The sequence below is a fragment of the Thermothelomyces thermophilus genome, chromosome 4 (assembly GCF_000226095.1).
Source record: "Thermothelomyces thermophilus ATCC 42464 chromosome 4, complete sequence".
NCBI lineage: Eukaryota > Fungi > Ascomycota > Sordariomycetes > Sordariales > Chaetomiaceae > Thermothelomyces > Thermothelomyces thermophilus.
Window position 1 is genome coordinate 4,009,894 of NC_016475.1, and position 20,714 is coordinate 4,030,607.

General features: G+C 56.0%; 8 protein-coding genes across 8 annotated transcripts; 5 read left to right on the forward strand and 3 right to left on the reverse strand.

Annotated features, from left to right (window-relative positions):
- The first annotated feature begins 2,562 nt into the window (after positions 1 to 2,562).
- MYCTH_2307560 (uncharacterized protein) lies at positions 2,563 to 4,272 on the forward strand. The gene is made up of 4 exons (XM_003664533.1): positions 2,563 to 3,011; positions 3,096 to 3,447; positions 3,514 to 3,693; positions 3,771 to 4,272. Exons 1-4 carry the CDS (start codon positions 2,811 to 2,813, stop codon positions 4,100 to 4,102), a joined length of 1,065 nt encoding a protein of 354 aa, XP_003664581.1. The 5' UTR covers positions 2,563 to 2,810; the 3' UTR covers positions 4,103 to 4,272.
- Positions 4,273 to 4,713: 441 nt separating this feature from the next.
- On the forward strand, positions 4,714 to 6,561 carry MYCTH_51856 (uncharacterized protein; the record flags this gene model as incomplete). Its single annotated transcript, XM_003664534.1, has 5 exons — positions 4,714 to 4,965; positions 5,049 to 5,280; positions 5,336 to 5,408; positions 5,508 to 6,374; positions 6,435 to 6,561. 5 exons carry the CDS (start codon positions 4,714 to 4,716, stop codon positions 6,559 to 6,561), a joined length of 1,551 nt encoding a protein of 516 aa, XP_003664582.1.
- A 991-nt stretch (positions 6,562 to 7,552) lies between these two features.
- MYCTH_53033 (uncharacterized protein) lies at positions 7,553 to 8,497 on the forward strand (the record flags this gene model as incomplete). Its single annotated transcript, XM_003664535.1, has 1 exon — positions 7,553 to 8,497. One exon carries the CDS (start codon positions 7,553 to 7,555, stop codon positions 8,495 to 8,497), a length of 945 nt encoding a protein of 314 aa, XP_003664583.1.
- Positions 8,498 to 9,911: 1,414 nt separating this feature from the next.
- MYCTH_2307564 (uncharacterized protein) lies at positions 9,912 to 10,515 on the reverse strand. The gene has a single exon (XM_003664536.1). It carries the CDS (start codon positions 10,234 to 10,236, stop codon positions 10,081 to 10,083), a length of 156 nt encoding a protein of 51 aa, XP_003664584.1. The 5' UTR covers positions 10,237 to 10,515; the 3' UTR covers positions 9,912 to 10,080.
- On the forward strand, positions 10,516 to 11,646 carry MYCTH_2307566 (uncharacterized protein). Its single transcript, XM_003664537.1, has 2 exons — positions 10,516 to 11,197; positions 11,264 to 11,646. The coding sequence occupies exons 1-2, from the start codon at positions 10,622 to 10,624 to the stop codon at positions 11,606 to 11,608; spliced, it is 921 nt and encodes a 306-aa protein (XP_003664585.1). The 5' UTR covers positions 10,516 to 10,621; the 3' UTR covers positions 11,609 to 11,646.
- A 594-nt stretch (positions 11,647 to 12,240) lies between these two features.
- MYCTH_2307568 (uncharacterized protein) lies at positions 12,241 to 13,492 on the reverse strand. Its single transcript, XM_003664538.1, has one exon. The coding sequence runs from the start codon at positions 13,400 to 13,402 to the stop codon at positions 12,791 to 12,793; it is 612 nt and encodes a 203-aa protein (XP_003664586.1). The 5' UTR covers positions 13,403 to 13,492; the 3' UTR covers positions 12,241 to 12,790.
- Positions 13,493 to 15,405: 1,913 nt separating this feature from the next.
- Positions 15,406 to 19,678, forward strand: MYCTH_2307570 (uncharacterized protein). The gene is made up of 2 exons (XM_003664539.1): positions 15,406 to 19,192; positions 19,305 to 19,678. The coding sequence occupies exons 1-2, from the start codon at positions 15,525 to 15,527 to the stop codon at positions 19,465 to 19,467; spliced, it is 3,831 nt and encodes a 1,276-aa protein (XP_003664587.1). The 5' UTR covers positions 15,406 to 15,524; the 3' UTR covers positions 19,468 to 19,678.
- MYCTH_2307571 (uncharacterized protein) lies at positions 19,678 to 20,606 on the reverse strand. Its single transcript, XM_003664540.1, has 2 exons — positions 20,308 to 20,606; positions 19,678 to 20,238 (listed from the first exon to the last, which is right to left on the reverse strand). The coding sequence occupies exons 1-2, from the start codon at positions 20,401 to 20,403 to the stop codon at positions 20,053 to 20,055; spliced, it is 282 nt and encodes a 93-aa protein (XP_003664588.1). The 5' UTR covers positions 20,404 to 20,606; the 3' UTR covers positions 19,678 to 20,052.
- Positions 20,607 to 20,714: the final 108 nt, after the last annotated feature.

Sequence of the window (20,714 nt, forward strand, 5' to 3'; positions counted from 1 at the left end):
CAAGTTCTGTCCCTCTGATGGTTCATGCGGGCCAATCAGCGACCTTCGGCTCAGAGGATCACACACAACGGGACCAGCCCTCAATGACCAGACCAATGCCACGCCTTATGAGGTTGTCAAGTAATTAAGATGCATGTATGATGCGTGGTTAATGTCGGTTGCTGCCGACCCGGTGCGTATGTATTCCGCACAATATTATTACTCGGCAAATGCCGTCCCACAGGTGTTTGATTTGCTCTCGAGACACCGGCTCCGAGATGATAAAATGCGGGGTGCATGCAGAAGTGTTGTGCGCGCAGTTGCGCGTGGTGGCAGTTATGTATGTGGGAACTAATTTATTATATTAATTCCTCGTTCATGTTGGTATTGTACCACTCCGCGAAGGGTACCGAAGACCAACGTAATCAAATTGTTGTTGGTGTTAGTTACCATGGAATACACCAAGCCCTAGGCCATTGTTGAGTGGTGTTGAAGTGCAACGCGAGGGCGGAGGGCATGGATCGTATCATGGATCGCATCGCCTCCGTTTGGAACCCATGATGCCCCCCCTGCTGCAGCTGTGCGCAAGTCGGACACCGTCAGCAATTAGCCGGTGTCAAGAGCGTAGTGATCCGAACACCTCCGAGGAACAGAAGCGAAGGTCCTCGAGACAACTTTGGAAGGCGGGGAGGGTCCTTCTACCCCCAATGTCCCACCAACTCTCTCCTTCCGCTCCAATCGCGGGGGGCCTTGGCTTTTCCAGCGAGATGACCCAGCATATGGACCAAGTCCCTGGCCGAAGGTAACTACCTCTGAACGACAAGTTATTTTTGCGAAAATCCAACTTCATAGTTTATCTTTCAACGTGTAGCTTTAGCTTTTTAGCTGTATGCAACGGAGTAGTGACGTCCGCGCGCAGAGTGGCAGGGACGGAAGCTTTGACCAGGGGCGGGCCAGGCCAAGTTGTCTTGATGGCCACGACATCCATGCCAGATTGGACGGGCCGCGCTTGTTGTGACCTGGCTACCGGGTAAGATGGCGGCGGTGGCTAATAGGGCTTCAAACGCGGTTGCTCGCTTCTAGCGTCCAGGCGCAGCCAATGAAGCGCAGGTCGCCCCTGGTCCCTTTTGGGGGGTTTCGGTGGTGCACATACTCCGTACTACTGTGTACATACACTACGGATGGAGCACGTACAGTTCGGCGCGGCGTCCCGAGCTGAGAGATCCGGATTTGATGTGCAACTCTGATCCTCGAGAGCTAATCGCCAGGTAGGATTTGCTATTGCTGCCGGGATGCAGAAATGAGCGCGATGTTCAACCCAGGCCCCAGGAATTTCTGCCAGTTTGTTTTGCCGATGCTCTGTTACCGCATCGATTGCTTTGCAGTTTGTCTATGTTGAGGGCGTTGCAAAATGGCATCCACGAACGCAACCTTTGCCCAAAGTTCCTCGTTCCCCTGATGTGCTGCTGCAACTGTCGGACCACCCATACCAAAAAAAATGCCGAGACCGACCAACTGACTTGACAGAGGATCGGGACGTTCGGGGTCGGCGCCAAGCCCGGGCGATGGTTCCCTCATGCAGGAGTGCGTTCATCTTTTGTTGGGCGCCATTGGGCGGCTGGTCTGGGGTAGATCAGCACTGATCCTTGTGAACAACACGTGTGAAGGTTTGGAGTCCCTGTTGTGGGGATACGCTGGCGAGAAGAGTGGTGTTGTGACAGTGGCGAATAACCCTATGGTTTGCGCAGCGTAATATGCTCTAGTTCGGTGAGCAGTGTGCGATACATATTGCGGGTTGCGGAGTAGACTGCACTGCTTTGTATGGTATTACGTGCTTGTATGTGTATTACATACGTACTGTACATATATATAATGCTTAGTGTACAGAGTACGCTCCGTAGTGCGGTGACTGTTCACCGGTGTGGCGCTAGTTACGCAAGCCCATCGCCCAACCCGGTCGCGTGCACTAGCCTAATCAAGTGAGGAAGCCTGACCATGTCGCCAGAAATTTAAAATTGCCTGTGGGGCATGGCCAGAGCCCGTCTCGCTCCCCGTCGACGTCTTTGAACGCGGCTCGCGGTGCAAGTTCCGACCATTCTGGACTCGGTTGATGGAGTCAGTTGTGAGCTCTTTCCTTTACAATGGCAGGTAGAAGGTGAACAAGTTGATCTGTACCCTACGCTATAAACCGGGAAACCGTTAATGAGACGAACGGTGCTACCGTGCTTCTTGCCAATCTACTAAATCAGGCACCTAATTGTGAGATCTCAACAGGGTTATGCAAAAGCTGGGGGTGCACAGACCGCATTCAACGAGGTGGATTTCCACACTTTCCTAGAAAGGTGCGAAGCACGCTGCCCTTATTATGTAGTGTAACACCTACGAGTGCTTGGTACGGAGTAGCGCCCCCCACCTGCCAGTGCCCAACCAACGAAGCTGATATCCAGGCTCGTTTAGCCGTGGCGTTAGCTCGAAACTCTTCCCCCGCATCCCTGTTCGATCCTGGCTCCGCTTTCCCATCTCCCCGGATTTTCCATTTCGGCAGGATTCCCGTGCCAATAACTAACTTTCTGCAAGAACGGCGACTTTGCACAAAATGGGGTCATGTGCATTTGGCTGTGCGACCCGGGAATTAGGCTCAAAACTCCGCACAACCCGATCCGCCATGTGGCTGCAGGCCCCGGCCGCGGTAGTACTTGGGTATATTGATTTCATATTTTCCCGCCGCCCGCCTGCTGCATTCCCGCCTCGCTTCCCGCTGTCCTTGCCTGGTTCTCCAGTCTGTCGGGTCCGTTCTAGGCTTCGGCTCCAACCATGAGCCCGCCTCGATGATGAACAGCGTCGGGCGCGAAGCAACCACCACAACCGCCGCCCAAGATGACGACAATGGGGATTCCGCCATCTTCTCGCAGACCAACGTCGCCATCTGGGTCTTGACATCTGCCTCCGGCGCCTTCCTCGCCGTCCGCCTGTGGTGCCGACACCGATTCTCGAAGCTGTGGTGGGACGACTATGTGCTCTCTCTATCATGGGTATGTCTGGCCGGAGCTGGCAGAAGAAAGGTTTCGGGAACGAGTCTCTAATTCTTGATTCGTATTTTTTTCCTTGACGGACAGGCCATCCTGCTGGTCGCGGCCGCCCTGATGAGCCGCACGATTTCGTCTGGCTATGCCACCGATGATGACAAGCGCCGCTTCTTCCTCTTCCAAAACACGGCGACCTCGATGACCACGCTCGCAACTGCCTGGACCAAGATCGCCTTTGCCATCACCCTGTGTCGCATCGTCCGGAACCGCTATCTCCTCGCCTTCCTTGCCTTCGTCATTGTCACGGCCAATTTGATCCTCATCCCGGGCATGATGTCCATCTGGATCCCCGCTTGCGAAGACCCCCGAGCCTTCCTGCGGCCCGAGCATATCCTCTGTTATAGGCTCAGAGATCTCCAATATCTCGGCGGCACGACGATTGGTACGTCGCTCTGCTTGGGTGAGCCGGTCGGGGTAGCGAGGGTGAGGGGCTGACGGTGTTGCGTAGTGTACGGCGGCGTCATCGACGTCTTGCTTGCCCTGTTTCCCTGGTTCATCATCCGGAGGCTGCTGCTCGAGACCCGGGAAAAGGTCGGCCTGACACTGGCCATGAGCCTCGGCGCCATAACAGGCATCATCGTCATCTTCCGCGCCTTCTTGCAGTTCAGGGACATCGACAACGATTATCGTAGGTTGCCCGCATCAGATTATTGAGCCGTGCCGAAATGATTGCGGGGCAAGGAACTAACCAACTATTGGCGGCAGATTTCATGGTCTTCATGTCCATCTTCAACTTTCTCGAGCCGGGCGTTACCATCATCGCCCAGGCTATTCCAATGTTTCGCGTACTGGTTGTCACCGTCAAGAGAGGCTCAAGTGCGGTTCGTATCAGCTCGCCGTCGGGAAGGCACGACACCAATTCGGCGCCAATACGGTCCTGGAATAATAATAGCAAGAGAGGTAGCAGGGCGCACAACCGATTGGAAGTGAATGAGGAACTACTGCAAGTGTGTCTCGGCCCAGGAGGCCGCACCGTTCATGCATCGAGGCCACAGGGCTCCGATGATGATCTCAAAATATATGATGGAAGGGTGTAACGGCAAAAGAAAAACTAATGATACCTTATTTCCATTTTTCAGCGCGCTTCAGGGCTATTCTTCGATTCATTCTCGGTTAATTGCACGCGAGGAGATATCATCCGGTTCCGCCTTGCATCACTCGCTCACGAGTCGCACTAAGGGCTCCTCGCGACGAGTAGGGCGCGCCTGGATAATCTCTCTTTTTTTTTTTTTTTTTTTTTTTTTTTTTTTTTTTTTTTTTTTTGGTTATTTAGTAGACCGAGCTTGAGGATGACAGAGGTGGGTCGAAAGCCAAGAGCAAGCGGCGGGGGATTGGACCGTCATGCTCCGCTTGGCTCACTTACACCACGCGTCCGCTCGGGTTCAATCCGACAAACTCGATCAGCAATGTAGCGATGAACACAAGAAGCGGTTTAGGGACTGCGATGACAGCAACGCCATTTGACAGAACATCCTGAGGTGTTTCGGATATAAATATGAGCCTGAGTCTCTCACCTCTCGACCGGCCCACCTCTCGACCGGCCCAATGTGGTCAACAGCAAACTCAGAATCCAAGGACCTGGCCAATTTTCCGTCTCTTTTCCCCCATTTTCAATCAATCACCGGCAGAGCCCGCTCTCGATTTTCCAATGAGGCACCTAAGTCTTATCCTCGCCCTCGGGCCATTGCTAGGAACGACCTCGACATGTCGGCCCCCAAAATGGTCTGTTGGACAAACGGTACAGACGACGAGCGGTCCGGTTGAGGGACATGCTGCGTCTGTCGCCAAGGAAGTTTCTGAATATCTCGGCATTCCCTATGCTCTACCACCCGTGGGAGATTTGCGATTTCAGCCCCCTGTCCGCTACAACGGGTCGAGGAAGATCGTGGGCAAGGACTTTGTAAGCCGGCCCATTCTTCTCCCCTTCCACACCCCCTTTGCCCCCATTGCTCCTTAAGCCCAGGGTTCCAGCTGACGATTTAGGGCGCGGCATGCTTTCCCTCCAATATTAGCGCTTACGACGCCGACTTCCCCAAGGAGCTGATTGACGGCTATGGAATTACAGAGGTCGGGCGCAGGATCCTCGCAACCATCACGAATCCCGGCATACCAGTGAGCGAGGACTGCTTAACCCTGAATGTGTGGACCAAGCCACAGACCAGCGAAAAGCGTAAACCCGTTATGGTCTATATCCATGGCGGATCTTTTGTTTCGGGTAGGTTGCCGCTGCGGCGCACATAGGATGCAAATAAATTCTAATCGAGTCACAGGTAGCTCGGCCGTCCCGGCGTATAATGGCCAATTCTTTGCTGACCAGGAAGATGTGGTCTTGGTGACCATCAAGTAATTACGCATCTTTCTCCTGCCTCCCTCCCTCCGTCCCTTCCTCTCTCCTCATTTTCATCTCTCGCTTGGCAATTCCTCTAATAATTATCAACGCAGTTATCGCGTCACCTTCTTCGGCTTCCCTGGCAACCCTCACGGTCACCAGAACCTCGGCCTGCTCGACCAGCGCATGGCAGTCGAATGGGTCCGGGACAACATCGCCGCCTTCGGGGGTGACCCCTCCCGCATCATCCTTTTCGGCGAGTCGGCCGGCGGCGCCTCGGTTGACCACTACTCCTTCGCCTGGGCACACGATCCCATCGTCTCCGGCCTAATCCCCATGTCCGGCACAGCGGAGGGCATTGCCCCGCTCCCGGCCGCGGTCGCCTCCGAGCTCTGGTACAACACCACCGCCGCCCTGGGCTGCGGTAATGCCTCCACAACCGACCAAGCCGCCGTCCTCGCCTGCATGCAGTCGGTCCCCGCCGAGTCAATCGTCGCCACCCTCATCAACACGATCGAGTCCCCCACCCCGATGCCCTACTCGCCGACCATCGACGGCGTCCTTGTCTTCGCCGACCCTTCCCGCCGCCCCACCGCCGCCGTGCCCATGCTCGTCGGCACCACCGACAACGAGGTCGGCCTCTTCCGCGTCTTCGTGCCGCCCCGGCCGGACCTCCCCCGCGAGGAGGAAGACGCGTTTTGGCACGCCGAGAACCAGCGCACCTTCGTCTGCCCCGCCGCCCGCCGCGCCGCCCGCGCCGGCAACCCCACCTGGCGCTACCGCTGGCACGGCGTGTTCCCCAACACGGAGCTGTCGCGCACCCCGCCCAGCGGGGCCTACCACGACTCGGAGGTGGCGCTGCTGTTTGGGAATGTGGACCAGTCCTTGGTTACGAACACGCGGGAGGAGGACGCCGTCGGGAGGTACATGCGGGGCGCGTGGGCTGCCTTTGCCAGGGACCCGGTCCGGGGGCTGGAGAGGTATCCTCTCGAGGCCGACACGGGGCGTAAGGGGAAGGGAGAGGGAAAGGGCAAAGGGAGAGAAGGGAAGGGGAAGAAGGGGTGGCCGAGATATGTGGCTGGGAAGCGGACGCTGATCCGGCTTGGATGGAAGGGCAGGGCTGGGGCGAGCTTGGCGAGGGGAGACTTCTACGATGACGACTGCTAAGGATCGGGGGAAACAGCGGGAATATTGGACCTATGGGAGCAGTGAGGAAGGGAGGATGGGAAGACGAGGGCGGAAGAGAAGATGCAGATGCCAACTTGGCGAGCGGGGAGAGAGGATGACGAGGAGAAAGAGGAGCAAAATTCCAATGGCGGTGAAGACAGAGGCAGCCTTGACAGGTTCTGGACCTCGAGAGAAAATTTCTCCCCGATAATCTCTCATTTTATTCACTCGATATTTTAGTCTAAGATCTATTTTTGAGCCATCATTGAGCCAATCAGACCAGGAACTTCCAGACAAACTTATAATTATGCTATGACGTCTATGTTAATACAACGATGCCATCCGGCTTTGCTCTCTATGGCCATCGCGTTGCCACGTGCACTCGTGTCGTATCTCATTCTCGATTTATAAGCTGAGGCTCCCAGGACGCGTGTTAGTGTGCAGATGCTTACCCGGGTTTTAAGCTTGGCTTCAATTTCTAAGCGCCAAGTACCTCGCCTGTTACCCCTGAATCCACAATCATCCGACCAACACCAGAGACAAGCCCCTCACGACAATTGAGAAGATAGCGCGGAATAGGTCTAGTACAACTTCTTAGAGCAAAGGTAGATGCTCGGCGTGACTCAACCGGTCTCCCTCAGCTCCTATGATTACTTATCCGTGAGGATTTGAAAGAAGGAATGGCTGGCGAGGTGGGGGGCTTGGTAGTATTGACTGCACGAAAAATCTCCGATGAGAAGCTCAGGTAAACATCGAATACTGGGTCGAGATGAGATCCATACGAAGCAAACCGATACGGCCGTCGAGATTCAAGTCCTCGCCACGAAGGGTATAAGACACACCGTTCCCATCTTCCTTCTGGCCGCCCTCGATCCGGCAGACAAGCAGCATCCGCATCACTCTCCACAAAATCACACAGTCAATAAACCGCTTCCAAGCCACGAGGAACTTGAAAAGCAAAACGAAACAAAACAAAACAAAACAAAACAAAATGGCCACCATCACCTCCATCGGCATCGGTAACATGGGCGCCGCCCTCGCCTCAGCCCTCCTCAAGTCGGTCGGCCTCCGTCAGCTTACCATCTGGAACCGCACCGCCGACCGTCCGCAGGTGAAGTCGCTGGTCGAACAGGGCGCGCACTTTGAGCCCTCGGTGGCCGCCGCCGTCGCGCGCAGCGACACGATCCTCATCTGCCTGCTCGACTACCAGACCGTCACCGCGGTCTTCGAAGCCATCTCGCCCGGCGGCCTCGCCGGCAAGACCGTCATCAACGTGACCAACGGCACGCCGAGACAGGCGCGCGAGGCCGAGGCGCGGTTCAAGGGGCTCGGCGCCGCGGCGGCGTACTTCGACGGCGGCATCATGGTGACGCCGCAGCAGATCGGCACGCCCGAGGCCTTTGTCATCCTGAGCGGCGAGGACGAGTCCGCGTTCCGGGCCGCCGGGGGCCCCGCGGAGCTGCTCGAGCCCATCGGCGCCATCCAGTACGTCGCTTCGGACGCGGGCGCCGCGGCGCTGTACGACCTGGCCGCGCTCGCGGCCATGTTCGGCATGTTCGCGGGCGCCTTCACGGGGATCGCGCTGCTCAAGAAGCAGAAGCGGCAGCGCCAGGACGGGGGGAAGGAGGAGGGGGACAGGGACAACAAGGCGCTGGCCAAGCCGGCGACGGACTCGGTCATCGTGCCGGTGCTCAACGCGCTGGTGCCGTACGTGGGCATGATTGCGGACGAGGTGGACAGGGAGAACTGGATGAACGACATGGGCAACCCGCTGAAGATGCAGGCGATCGCGCTGCACAACATCTTGCGGGCGTGCGAGGAGGAAGGGGTCGACGGCGAGGGGCTGAAGTTCATCTCGCGCCGGATGGATCGCGCGGTCGCGGACGGGTTCGGCCCCGGCGGCGTGTCTGCCATTGCGCGGTACATGTTCAAGTGAGAGAACGTTATGGGGTAATACTGGGTTGAGCGGGAAGGGGGTGCGACTTGGCTGGTTCTGTGAATATGAGGCAATAAATCAATGTATTAGCAAAACTTCTTTTCAGTATCTCAGACCAAGCTTCTTTTCAGTATCTAATACCAAGAGCATCATTTTCTCGCAGTTTTGACATTGTCGTCGCCATGATATTGTGCTGTGTTTATCTGATCTCTCTAGAACTGTCCACGAACGCTAGAGGTTTTGGCCGATATCTCAAAATTCAATTACATATTCCGTTGGAAGCAGCGAATTATTCTTCCCTCAGATCATTGCATTTTTGAGATGACAGTATCTAGCCCCTGGCTATTCCGGTAGCTACCAAAGAGTCTAAACAAGAGTAATCAACATGGGGCCAAAAGCAAAAATAACGACCCCCAAGTTCAAACAAGTTGTTAAGATCCACTAACCGATAGAAAACGGCAGTTTAATATAGGTATGTACTTAGGTAGGGGTTAAATAGACCTCGGGATACCTCTGAACAAGGTCCTTATTCTAATGGTCGCATGTTCCTTTTGACAACAGCCTATAGCCCATTCGTCGGTAAGGCACGGCACATACATACCTAAGGTACCTTAGGTACGTCAGGTCAGGTACCTTAGGTATTCAATTCGAACTCGGATATCCATACCTTGTCCTCAAATGTCAATCCCGCGCCCGAGCTCAAAGCAAACCCATCACGTACGTAACACAGATACCTAGGCAGCTAGGCAGCCTACAGGAAGCCTGTCAGGGGGCGGTCTCCCCGCGGTCACAAGCGGTTGCATGCGGCGTGTAGCCGTTTAATTAGGTACTCAGCCACGATGCGCAGGGGCACTGCACGAGGCTCAGAGGTTGGGGAAATAATGGTGCACAGGGACAAGAAACAGGACAGAATTGAAGCCGTCTCCGCATGCCTGCAGTGCTGCCGCCATATCCGAGACGGGAAACCGGGCGGAAGGAGAGGTCGAAACAGACATTCATATCCACAATTCAGGTGACTACATTGATCAATTAGGTAATTACCTTAACTTATTCAGGTCGCGTCAGTGAGATGAACATGACCATCACGCCAAACTGAGAGGCCCTCCAGAGAGATGAGGGATAGGAGGCACACGAGGGTGCTCGTTCAGTTACACGAGCTCAATCGGCTGATGAATCCTTGGAGGAGGCCGCTGTGGTCCGATCGTTGCGGCCGGCCGGTTGGTGGCGTAGCAGAGAGGCTTATCGGATAATAAATGGGTATGGTGTTGGTCCAGAGTTCCGGGCGTAAATGCAGATAACAGCAGCTTGGCGGCTTTGGTATGTAATTATACACCTATGTACTTTACAATACCTTACACATAATAACTTCCTGGGTTAAGTGCTTGTACGTCATATGTGCATGCGTAAGTGATCTCGAGAAATTCCAGGTAATTAAGCTCCTCGGGTGAAGTGGTTGTTTCTGCCAGCAGTGACGCGTATCCGAATCGAAAAGGAAAACCACATCGCCAGCCCAGCCATCAAGCAAGCCATCAACAACTTCCTGTTGATCAAGTCTTTTCTCTTCGTCTTTACGCTCTTCAATCTCATGGTCTATCCACCAAAATTCGCGTCGCAGCCTTCGGACTTAAGACTTTAGTAGCCTCGCCCACGCCCCATTTAACCACCGCGTGTAGCGAAAGAAAAACCACCACGCCCACCAAGGCTGGAAAGACCACCCCGCCCAGCAGAAGAAGAGCCATCACGCCCGGCAGAAGAAGCGTGCTGCTGGGGCCCTCTCCTGTACGGTAGTGTGTAACCACGCCCCCGTGCGTCGGTGGTAAAGCGCTGGAAGTTCGGTGCCCAAAAGTGGCCACTGCTGATGGGAAGATCGCGGTAGGCAACCTTCAGCGACCTTGGACTTCTCTGGCCGCGGCATGCAGGTGGCACATGCGACACCTCTCGGAAAGCCTCTCGGAAAGCCACTGCTTCCGCAGGCCTGCAGCCCGCAGTTCCTTCATCGACCCCACCCCCACCGTTGTCGACGACTTTCACATTCACTGCATTCCAACCTTCGTGCACTCAATTTGCAACTCAGCATTGGAGCGTCGGTTTTCTCGCCTTGCAGTCCCAGGGAATGAATGAATGATGCCGCCAAAAGACGGTACGGTGCCACCGCACTTTGACGCCGCCATCGACCCAAATGCGGCCGCGAGGCAATTCGCCCTGACCATGTCCGAAGACGAACTCTACCAGCGGACTCTAGGGCTCTATTACCCGTTCCTCGCCTACCCGCCTGAGCGCCCCATGGTGTTCGTCAAGTTTGGTGGGCCCGAGAAGCAGGCCGAGGGAGACATGCAGAGGCTCGCCTGCCACTGGCTACGCCAGCAACGCCAGAGGGATCGCAATATCCATGTTCCCGAAGTCTTCAAGGTCTTCAGTAAAACCAATACCACTTTTATTATAATGGAGCTTCTCGCAGCAGCCCATATTAAAGACTTTGCCAAAATATCCGACCCTATCACCTGGAAGCAGAACGAGGCTCGCTACTACGAAATGATTACTGAGGGAATCCGTTTGCTGAGCCTCATGCCGGTCCCAGCAGACGCGACCCCTGGCCCATACACCCGCGCCGAACGTTACATCAAACACATGCTCTTCAAAGGCCAGGAAGCCCCGGTCATCTATAATACCATTCAGGATTTGGAAGACCACTTAAACAGGGTATAGCCGTTTACAGTGAACGTTGGTTATATATATATATTATACCATTGCTAAGGCACTCTACAGGTTGCCGAACTAGCATACGACCATGTGCCCGGCCCGCCACCCAAGGTCGCTCTCGAGAAAGAACTCGTTTTCTGCTACACCGATTTCAATGACGAAAACTTCATGTTCGCCACTGACCCCGACGGCCGCACTCGTCTCTACATTGTTGACTTCGAACACGCCTCGTTTCTACCGCTCAGCTTCCTCTCCTACGCTGTCTTGGGGCGCAAACCTCGCTGGTACACGGGCAGGAGGATACGAGAGAAGCTGGGCCCCTCTCTCCCGCAGCACAATATTGAGGTTATGAAAAGAATATCCTATCTCTTCCAAATATGCACGACGAGTCTTGGAGTCGAAGATAAATAATTAGTTTCCGACACTACACAGCAATGCATTGCTTGGTTGCGTGATGCCGCTCCTCCGCCAAGTCCGTCAGAGTTCTCAGTCGGAGCGGCGGACAAGTTGGCACATGACACGAGTGCCGTACTTTCGCCGGGAGGAGGCACGTTCCCGGAGGGCAGCGAGTGCGACGAGTGCGACCGCATCGCCCGGGCCAACGCGAGCCGCTTCATCGCCGACGAGGTCATCCCGCAGCTCAACTCGCTCACCTCGGACACAACGGGCCTGCACGGGCTGGTGATCCCGCCCCTCTGGGTCATGTTCCACGACAAGAACGCGCACTGGCCGCCCAAGAAGTCCGTGTCGGGCGAGCCCGAGTATGTCTTTTTGCCACGGCAACCTGCACTCGCACAGCATCCTGATGCATGCCGAGACGCTGCATGTTCTCAAGATCGTTGACTGGGAGGATGCCGGATACTTCCCTCCCGAGTTTCAGATCTGGTCGGTGAAGAGGTCTGACTACGAGGCTGTGTATGGAAACGAGGAGCAGCGCAAGAAAAATCTGGATTCATCAATAATACCAAGCCGGTGTTTTCTACCACGAAGAGTTATTCGACGAGGTCTTTGTCTCGTTTTTGCTCTGACTAGGATTTCTTTACCTGGCGCAAACGAAATTAATTAGTACTCTGGATCCAATGTTCCAGGGGCCATCAGTTTGAATTAGAACACTTAAACCGAAGAGATTTCAACATGCGGTTATACGCCAAGGTACGACATCTCCAACCGTTAATTATTAAATGTAGAGAGCCTGGTTCTGGTTATGCTGGCTAGCTGAGATAGACAACCTGCCATCACAATAGATTCCCACTGAATATCATCAACCATCTACCTATCGCGACGATGATGACTGTTCGAGGGACTAACGGAGAAGGCCCGAACGCAATCATGGTTACACTTGCGGGTTGTCAACCTGTCTATCCCGGTGTAAGATACCCACGGCGTGATATGGATATATGTCTCTATCTTCAAAAGGAGTGTCTCCGCGATCTCTCACGAAACGGTGCTCATTGTGTACCCGTGGCGAAATCAAAATCTCTAGGAAAGAAAAGGAAAAAAAAAATCGCTACCACTCTAGACACCAAACCCTCCCTCCTCTCTGGCCGTAACATGGACCAAGTGCGTCGTCTCATCAAACACCTTCATCTTCCATCAAAAACCGCCGTTGGGGTTCGGGTTCGGCCCCCTCCAGCCGCCCTGGACCTGCGGGAGGACGCCGGAGTCGCCCGGGACGGCGGCGGCGGCCCGGCGGAAGGCCTCGAGGGTGTTCGGGGTATCGAAGCGCTGGTTGATGGCACCGACCATGCCGTTCTGGCAGTGGCGGCCGTTGTTCTGGGCGCAGTAGAACCAGATGGGCTTGTCGTCGCGGACCTCGATCTGGAACACCTCGGGCGACTGGGCGACCGAGCCGTCCGGGTTGGGCGAGACGGGGAAGAAGCCGGAGAAGAAGGCCGTCGGGGATCCCGGAGCGCTGTCGTCGCGGGGCACGCAGGGCGCGTCGAAGGACGCCTCGACGACCGAGTGGTTCCTCGGGAGGAAGTGGAACTCGACGATGTCGCCCACCTCGGCCACGATGTTCTCCGGGTCGAAGCGCAGGCCCGGGCGGCCGGCGACCACGCTGTGCGTGATGCGCGGGGAGGTCGTCGTCCGGCTCGGGATGCGGTTGGGAGACGCCGGAGAGGGGTTGGCCGGGGCCGGGGCTGCGGCCGCTAGAGGGAGAGTTGCCGCCAGGGATGCGGAGAGGAGAAGCAGCTGGCTGAACATTGTGAAGTCCTTTCGTTGTATATCAGACGGACGATATGCGACGTTGAGCGGGGAACTTTGATTATTCCCACGACGGTTTTTACTTGAGGATCAGTAAAAGAAACAAGAAGGGTTGGTGTTGGGAACTTGGTGTTGAGAGCGTTACACAAGTGACTGAGGACGGAACTGGTGATGACAATGATGGTTTGGAAATGGCCAACCTCAGACCAAGGAGCCCATGGTGTTAAATACTAAGCTTCGTGAGGGCAAGTCATCGTCATTCCCCAGGCGTCCGCAGCCGCAAACATAGTCGTCGCGCGCCTCCATCTTGGAGTCGTCGGAGCTGACAACTTCCGGAACCCCAGCCACGGGGCTGGGCTAATCCGGGGAGTCAGGATCCGAGACGTCGGCTCGTTTGGTGCCCAGTGAGACATCCGAGTCGTCTTCTACTTGATGATGCAACAACCACAGGATGCTGACGGACCGGTACTGGGGCGCCTGGTGAGTGGTCAGGCGTCAGCTTGTTTGCTCGGCACGTGGCGGATCCGCGCCGTTTTTAGAACTGGGGATTTGGCGGGGGGGCTGAGCCTTTTGGTGGTCAGCCTTAACGCCCGACATCTTGCATGTTTCCATTTCTGCACTCACTTTGGCCCGACTTGGAGATATTGCAGGTATAGTCGGATCCTGGGTAATCAGAGATACGAATTGACAAGGTGGTCAGCAACTCTAGTTAATAACGTGAGAACACATGAAATCATCTCGGTTAATTGAAGAAATGAAGTATGAAGATTCAAGGCCGATCCCATGCTCGGCGAACATTTACCATAAATAGCGACCTGGGAAGCAACGTGGTACCGAGAGTCGGGAACACGACCCGGTGGTGACGGCCAGAGAGTGGAGGAGGCATGTGCGAAAGAATGGGTCCAGCGGGCTTTGAAGCCAGTACATTCGGGAATCCAAGGCAGTGATTCTAAGCGTCTGACTAGAGCTTGGCCGAATCAACTTTCGCAGAGACACCTGACGTTCGGGTCGGCGACCCGCTGGGCACCGCGATCGCAATATTAGTACTCAGTTGTTTGTTGGCTGAGGCCGCCCCGGCGGAGAGAATAAGGCCTGAAGTAATGACTGAACCGAATACTGAACCGAGAATTGAACAGAGGGCTGAATTGACACAGACTGCTCTTTCATGTTAAAAAAATAGAAAAAGAAAGAGTAAAGTTGCGGAATAGGAGATGCTGCGAATCGCAGTGAGGCGAAAAGAGAGCAAGACCGCCTGAGATCTTCTGAGCAAAATTTCAGGCCCAGGGCCTTGGGCAGGGTGGGATCAGAAACATCCACGTCCCGCGGGACCAGATTAACGCGACGCGTTCGAGGCCCGCGAGTTGCTTGCGTCTCTAACATGGAGTCATGGAGTGAAATCTTGGACGTCGCTCAGAGAAGCTGTTGCAAGACGACTTCAACATGTTTGTTTGGCCTGATGGAGATTCCCAGACCAGGCCAGTTCGTAATTGGGAAAGCGAGTGGGCCACCCCACATTCGCGTGCTCATGTTCAGCCCAAGTGGTGGGTCAATGTCAAAAGAATCGAAGCGCGGGATTATGTAATCATGCAGAATGCCCCGGAAGCCAGCTCCCTCACCTCGGTGTGCAGGCCAACGAAGGCTACCGGACCGCGCTAATCCCAAACAAGACTAGCGCATCTCGCCGCGTTCTTTCAGCCTCTCGCAGATCCAGAAAATCAACTTGCGAGCGCTCCTCCTTGCACCACAACACACTTCATCAACGACCACTCAACGGCGGACCCTTTGGCACCGCTGTTTTGCCATTCCTTTGGACACACTGGCGTCGGATCGCATTGCTCCCGTTGGCCGGTTGATGAAATAGACGGCCCGCGCACGGCGAGTTGATGCGTGCGCCAGCATTCTTCGGTGGCGATTTCTAAGCTCGCTCGCCCCGGACGCGACTTCGACTCGGGGAGGTACTCGTCAGCTGTTCGTCGGCTTGCAGCGTGCATCGGTCCCTCATTTTGCCATTTTACGCCAATAAGTAGGGCAGTCGCTCTCCTGGGACACTTACTCTTTCCCAGAGTTCTCGCTCGCCCGATTCCGATAACAACGGCCTAGTGTTCGTTCGCCGTCCCTCAAGATGGCCGACTACGCGACTCAGCAGTACAGCAACTTCGAGGGCTACGAGGATGACGACCAGTACGAGACTGGGAACGGGCTTGACGACGTCGGCCTGGCGGACGAGAATGCCATCACACCCGAGGACTGCTGGGAGGTCATCGCGGCGTATTTCGACTCCAAAGGCCTCGTCTCTCAGCAGATCGATTCCTTTGACGAATTCACGTCCACCACAATCCAGTCGCTCGTCGACGAGTATGCCGACTTGACCCTCGACCATCCGAATCCGGGCGACGATGCCGGCCGAGACATTGCAATGCGGAGATATGATATCCACTTTGATAACGTGCTCATCTCGAAGCCGACGCTCACAGAGGCCACCGGCGAAACGACCAGTCTCCTCCCCTATGAGTGCCGCGACCGCAATTTGACGTATTCTGCGCCAATGTACTGTCGAGTCATGAAGCGTGCCCGTGTAGCGATCAATGAGGAAGTGCCCTTGAAGGACATGGATGAGGAGCAGCAAGAATACATGGCGCGCACCGGCGAGGTGCCCAAGATCATCCGCTGGGAAGAGGAAGACACGGGGCCGTCAGAGGGCGCCAAGGGAGATGACCAGAAGGGCGACCTGATCTTCCTCGGCAAACTGCCCGTCATGGTCAAGTCGCAGGTCTGCCATCTGCACGGTGAAGACGAGGAGTCTCTTTTCCTGCTCAACGAGTGTCCGTATGACCAGGGCGGATACTTCATCATTAACGGCAGCGAGAAAGTCCTTATCGCCCAGGAGCGCTCTGCCGCCAACATTGTTCAGGTGTTCAAGAAGCCTCCAGGAGGCAGCGTCTCGTACCAGGCCGAGATCCGCTCCGCGCTGGAAAAGGGTTCGCGGCTCATTTCGTCTCTGCAGATGAAGCTACACACCAAGGGTTCTCCGGAAAAGGGTAGGCTGCCAAACACTGTCAGCGTCACGCTCCCGTACGTGCGCGAAGACGTGTCGCTCGCCATCGTTTTCCGTGCTCTCGGCATTGTGTCCGATGAAGACATCCTCAACCACATCTGTTACGACCGGACAGATACCCAGATGCTTGAGGCTCTGCGGCCCTGTATCGAGGAGGCTTTCTGCATCCAGGATCGCGAGATCGCCCTTGATTTCATTGGCAAGCGTGGCAACGGCAACGCCGGCCAGAACCGCGTCAACCGTGTCCGGGCTGCAAAGGAGCTGCTCCAGAAGGAGATGCTGCCCCACATCTCGCAGACCGAGGGTTGCGAGACGAGAAAGGCCTTCTTCCTGGGCTACATGGTGCACAAGCTTCTTCAGTGCGCGCTCGGTCGTCGGGACCCTGACGACCGTGATCACTTTGGCAAGAAGAGGCTGGATCTCGCCGGCCCCTTGTTGGCCAAGCTGTTCCGTGGCGTCATCAGGCGCATGACCCAGGACCTGATGTCGTACATGAAGCGCTGCATCGACACCAACAAGAACTTCTCCTTGGCGCTGGGCATCAAGCACTCGACCCTCACCAACGGTCTCAAGTACTCGCTTGCCACGGGCAACTGGGGCGACCAGAAGAAGGCAATGAGCTCGACGGCCGGTGTGTCCCAGGTATTGAACCGCTACACCTTCGCCTCGACGCTCTCGCATCTGCGGCGCACCAATACCCCCATCGGCCGCGACGGCAAGCTTGCGAAGCCCCGCCAGCTCCACAACACTCACTGGGGCTTGGTGTGCCCGGCCGAGACGCCCGAAGGGCAGGCCTGTGGTCTCGTCAAGAACCTGTCGCTCATGTGCTACGTCAGCGTGGGCACGCCCGCGGATCCAATCGTCGAGTTCATGATCGCCCGAGGCATGGAGGTGCTCGAAGAGTACGAGCCGCTCCAGTACCCCAATGCTACCAAGGTGTTCGTCAACGGCACCTGGGTCGGCATTCACCAAGACCCAAAGAACCTCGTCAGCCTGGTCCAGGGGTTGAGGAGAAAGAATGTCATCTCGTTTGAGGTCTCCCTTGTCAGGGACATTCGCGACCGCGAATTCAAGATCTTCTCGGATGCCGGCCGCGTCATGAGGCCGCTGTTTACTGTAGAGCAAGATCCAAACAGCGAGAGCGGCGCCGAGGTTGGCGCTTTGATTCTCAACAAGGAGCACATCGCCCGGCTCGAGGCGGACAAGGAGCTAGGCAAGTATCATCCGGATTACTGGGGCTGGCCGGGCCTGTTGAAGTCGGGTGCCATTGAGTACCTTGATGCCGAGGAGGAGGAGACGGTCATGATCTGCATGACGCCCGAGGACCTCGACAATTTCCGTGCTCGGAAGAGGGGAGAGGTGATCGAGGACACATCGGGCATAGGCAACAACCGGATCAAGACCAAGCCGAACCCGACGACGCATATGTACACGCATTGCGAGATCCACCCCAGCATGCTGCTCGGCATCTGCGCCAGCATCATCCCGTTCCCCGATCACAACCAGTCGCCCAGAAACACATATCAGTCTGCCATGGGCAAACAGGCCATGGGCTTCTTCCTCACAAACTACTCGAAGCGCATGGACACGATGGCCAATATTCTCTACTACCCGCAGAAGCCGCTGGCGACGACGCGGTCGATGGAGTTCCTCAAGTTCCGAGAGCTGCCCGCCGGCCAGAATGCCATCGTCGCCATCGCATGCTACTCCGGTTACAACCAAGAAGACTCTGTGATTATGAATCAGAGCAGCATCGACCGCGGCCTCTTCCGCAGTCTCTTCTTCCGCTCGTACACTGACTGCGAGAAGCGGGTGGGCATCAACATCGTCGAGAAGTTTGAGAAGCCCAACAGGAGCGACACCCTACGGCTCAAACACAGCACGTACGACAAGCTCGACGCCGACGGCATCGTCGCGCCTGGCGTCCGTGTTTCCGGCGAGGATATCATCATCGGCAAGACGTGTCCTATCAACCCCGACAATGCCGAGCTCGGCCAGCGGTCCGCACAGCACGTCAAGCGCGACGCGTCCACGCCACTGCGCAGCACCGAAAGCGGCATCGTTGACCAGGTCGTCGTCACGACCAACCAGGACGGCATGCGGTACGTCAAGGTCAGGGTTCGTACGACCAAGATTCCGCAGATCGGCGACAAGTTCGCCTCTCGCCACGGCCAAAAGGGAACCATCGGTGTCACGTACAGGCAGGAAGACATGCCGTTCACGTGCGAGGGTATCACGCCCGACCTCATCATCAACCCGCATGCCATCCCGTCGCGCATGACCATCGCCCACTTGATCGAGTGCTTGCTGTCCAAGGTCTCCACGCTGAAGGGGATGGAGGGCGACGCGACGCCTTTCACCGAGGTGACGGTCGACAGCGTGTCGGACCTCCTCCGCGAGCACGGGTACCAGTCCCGCGGCTTCGAGGTGCTGTACCACGGCCACACGGGCCGGAAGCTGCGTGCGCAGGTGTTCTTCGGGCCGACCTACTACCAGCGCCTGCGCCACATGGTGGACGACAAGATCCACGCCCGTGCCCGCGGCCCACTGCAGATTATGACGCGCCAGCCGGTCGAGGGTCGCGCGCGCGACGGTGGTCTGCGGTTCGGTGAAATGGAGCGCGATTGCATGATTGCCCACGGTGCGGCGAGCTTCTTGAAGGAGCGCTTGTTCGAGGTGTCGGACGCGTTCAGGGTGCACATCTGCGAGATTTGCGGCCTGATGACGCCGATCGCGTATGTTTTCCCTCCCTGCCCCCCCTCACCCCTGCTCTTTCTTCTCCCTAATTTATGACGGTGATGATGATTATGATGATGATGATGATGCTGACTCGCTTTTTACCCATAGAAACCTGACCAAGCAATCCTTCGAGTGCCGGCCCTGCAAGAACAAGACCAAGATTGCGCAGGTGCACATGCCATACGCCGCCAAGTTGCTCTTCCAGGAGCTCATGTCCATGAATATTGCCGCGCGCATGTTCACCAGCAGGTCAGGCATTTCCGTGCGTTAGCCGACAGGTTGGGCGAGGACGCGGCGGCGATATCCAAGGTGGCTGTATAGATGAGGAAAGACGAGATGGAAGGAGAGAAACTCCAATGCATTCGAGGGTCGTTTGGCGTTTCTCTGTTACGCGCGTTCTTACACTGCTAACTAGTTTATTACCCACCGAGCTCAGTGAGGAGCGAGCCGGGGTGCCTTTTTGCCGGGGCGGCTTTCGGTTCTGAAAGATATTGTACCAAGACAGGGAAATGGTTCTGCCAGGTCATCGCCTTCAAAGGGTGGCCTTGTAAAAAGGGACCGGGAATCACGATCACACCATCAGCAGTGCTGGTTAGCGGCTTCGTTTAGTTTTGGAGCGATGACCGTGGTAGTGGTGGTTTATACAATGTGCCTAAACCACAGAGCAACCGTTGTTAGTTAGAGAGGATGCAATGATCTATTCTATGATGCTGCTTTCAACATGGTACAGTACAGTATTGTACATTTCGTCTTGTACACGGCCAGTCTTTTTTTGGCCACTCGGCTGTGTTGTTCATAGTGTAAATGCCTGTTGGGTATTTTTACCAGTTCTCCAGCCGGTCCCCCTCGAGTGTCATCACCTCCCTGTCCCCGTTTGCGCCCCTGATATCCCCTCTCCTACGGGCGCATCCGCAGTGCTGTCCCGGACCGTCTGCTCCTTCCTGTACTGGGCCTCGAGTTCGCGCTGCATATCGAAATCGGCCTGGCGCTCGCGCTTGATGCGCTGCTGTTCCATGTCGCGAATCACGCCTTGGTGCATTGCCTGGAGGAAGAGATGGTTGGTACACGGGACGTTACCCAAAACGCAGGTCAGATGGGATAGATGACGAACCTCTTGCTCCGCTTTTTGCTGGAAGTGGACGAAGACCACGGTGCTGAGGGCGAAGAGCGAAGTGCCCAGCAGCGTCAACTTGGAGGCGCGGGACATGGCGGGCGGACTGTGTTGCTTGCGTCTTTTTTGGGGGGGTGTATTTATTACTGCAGCGGAACCGGCATCGGCATCGGAATCGGCATCAGCGGGGCGTGTTGTTGTCGGATGGTGGTTTGGGAAGGCCCCAGAATCGCCATTTCCATTCAGACCACCCGCGCTCTTGAGATGGAAGCGAACAGTCGAAGCGACCCATGAATCAACGGTTTCTGCCGGATCACACCGCCTCCCTTCCCCTTCGCGACTTGGCGTTCCGGCAGACGGATAGCTATTGTATCCGTATACGGATCCGTACATAGTAGCAGAGAGAA

Bases quoted from the DNA above. Each gene is read 5' to 3' on its own strand.
- MYCTH_2307560 (XM_003664533.1), top strand. From the start codon at position 2,811: ATGAACAGCGTCGGGCGCGAAGCAACCACCACAACCGCCGCCCAAGAT. The intron at 3,012-3,095 runs GTATGTCTGGCC...CTTGACGGACAG, and splicing joins ATGTGCTCTCTCTATCATGG to GCCATCCTGCTGGTCGCGGC. The intron at 3,694-3,770 runs GTAGGTTGCCCG...TATTGGCGGCAG, and splicing joins GGACATCGACAACGATTATC to ATTTCATGGTCTTCATGTCC.
- MYCTH_2307564 (XM_003664536.1), bottom strand. From the start codon at position 10,236: ATGGCTCTTCTTCTGCTGGGCGGGGTGGTCTTTCCAGCCTTGGTGGGC.
- MYCTH_2307566 (XM_003664537.1), top strand. From the start codon at position 10,622: ATGCCGCCAAAAGACGGTACGGTGCCACCGCACTTTGACGCCGCCATC. The intron at 11,198-11,263 runs GTATAGCCGTTT...GGCACTCTACAG, and splicing joins TGGAAGACCACTTAAACAGG to GTTGCCGAACTAGCATACGA.
- MYCTH_2307568 (XM_003664538.1), bottom strand. From the start codon at position 13,402: ATGTTCAGCCAGCTGCTTCTCCTCTCCGCATCCCTGGCGGCAACTCTC.
- MYCTH_2307570 (XM_003664539.1), top strand. From the start codon at position 15,525: ATGGCCGACTACGCGACTCAGCAGTACAGCAACTTCGAGGGCTACGAG. The intron at 19,193-19,304 runs GTATGTTTTCCC...TTTTACCCATAG, and splicing joins GGCCTGATGACGCCGATCGC to AAACCTGACCAAGCAATCCT.
- MYCTH_2307571 (XM_003664540.1), bottom strand. From the start codon at position 20,403: ATGTCCCGCGCCTCCAAGTTGACGCTGCTGGGCACTTCGCTCTTCGCC. The intron at 20,239-20,307 runs GTTCGTCATCTA...CTCTTCCTCCAG, and splicing joins AGCAAAAAGCGGAGCAAGAG to GCAATGCACCAAGGCGTGAT.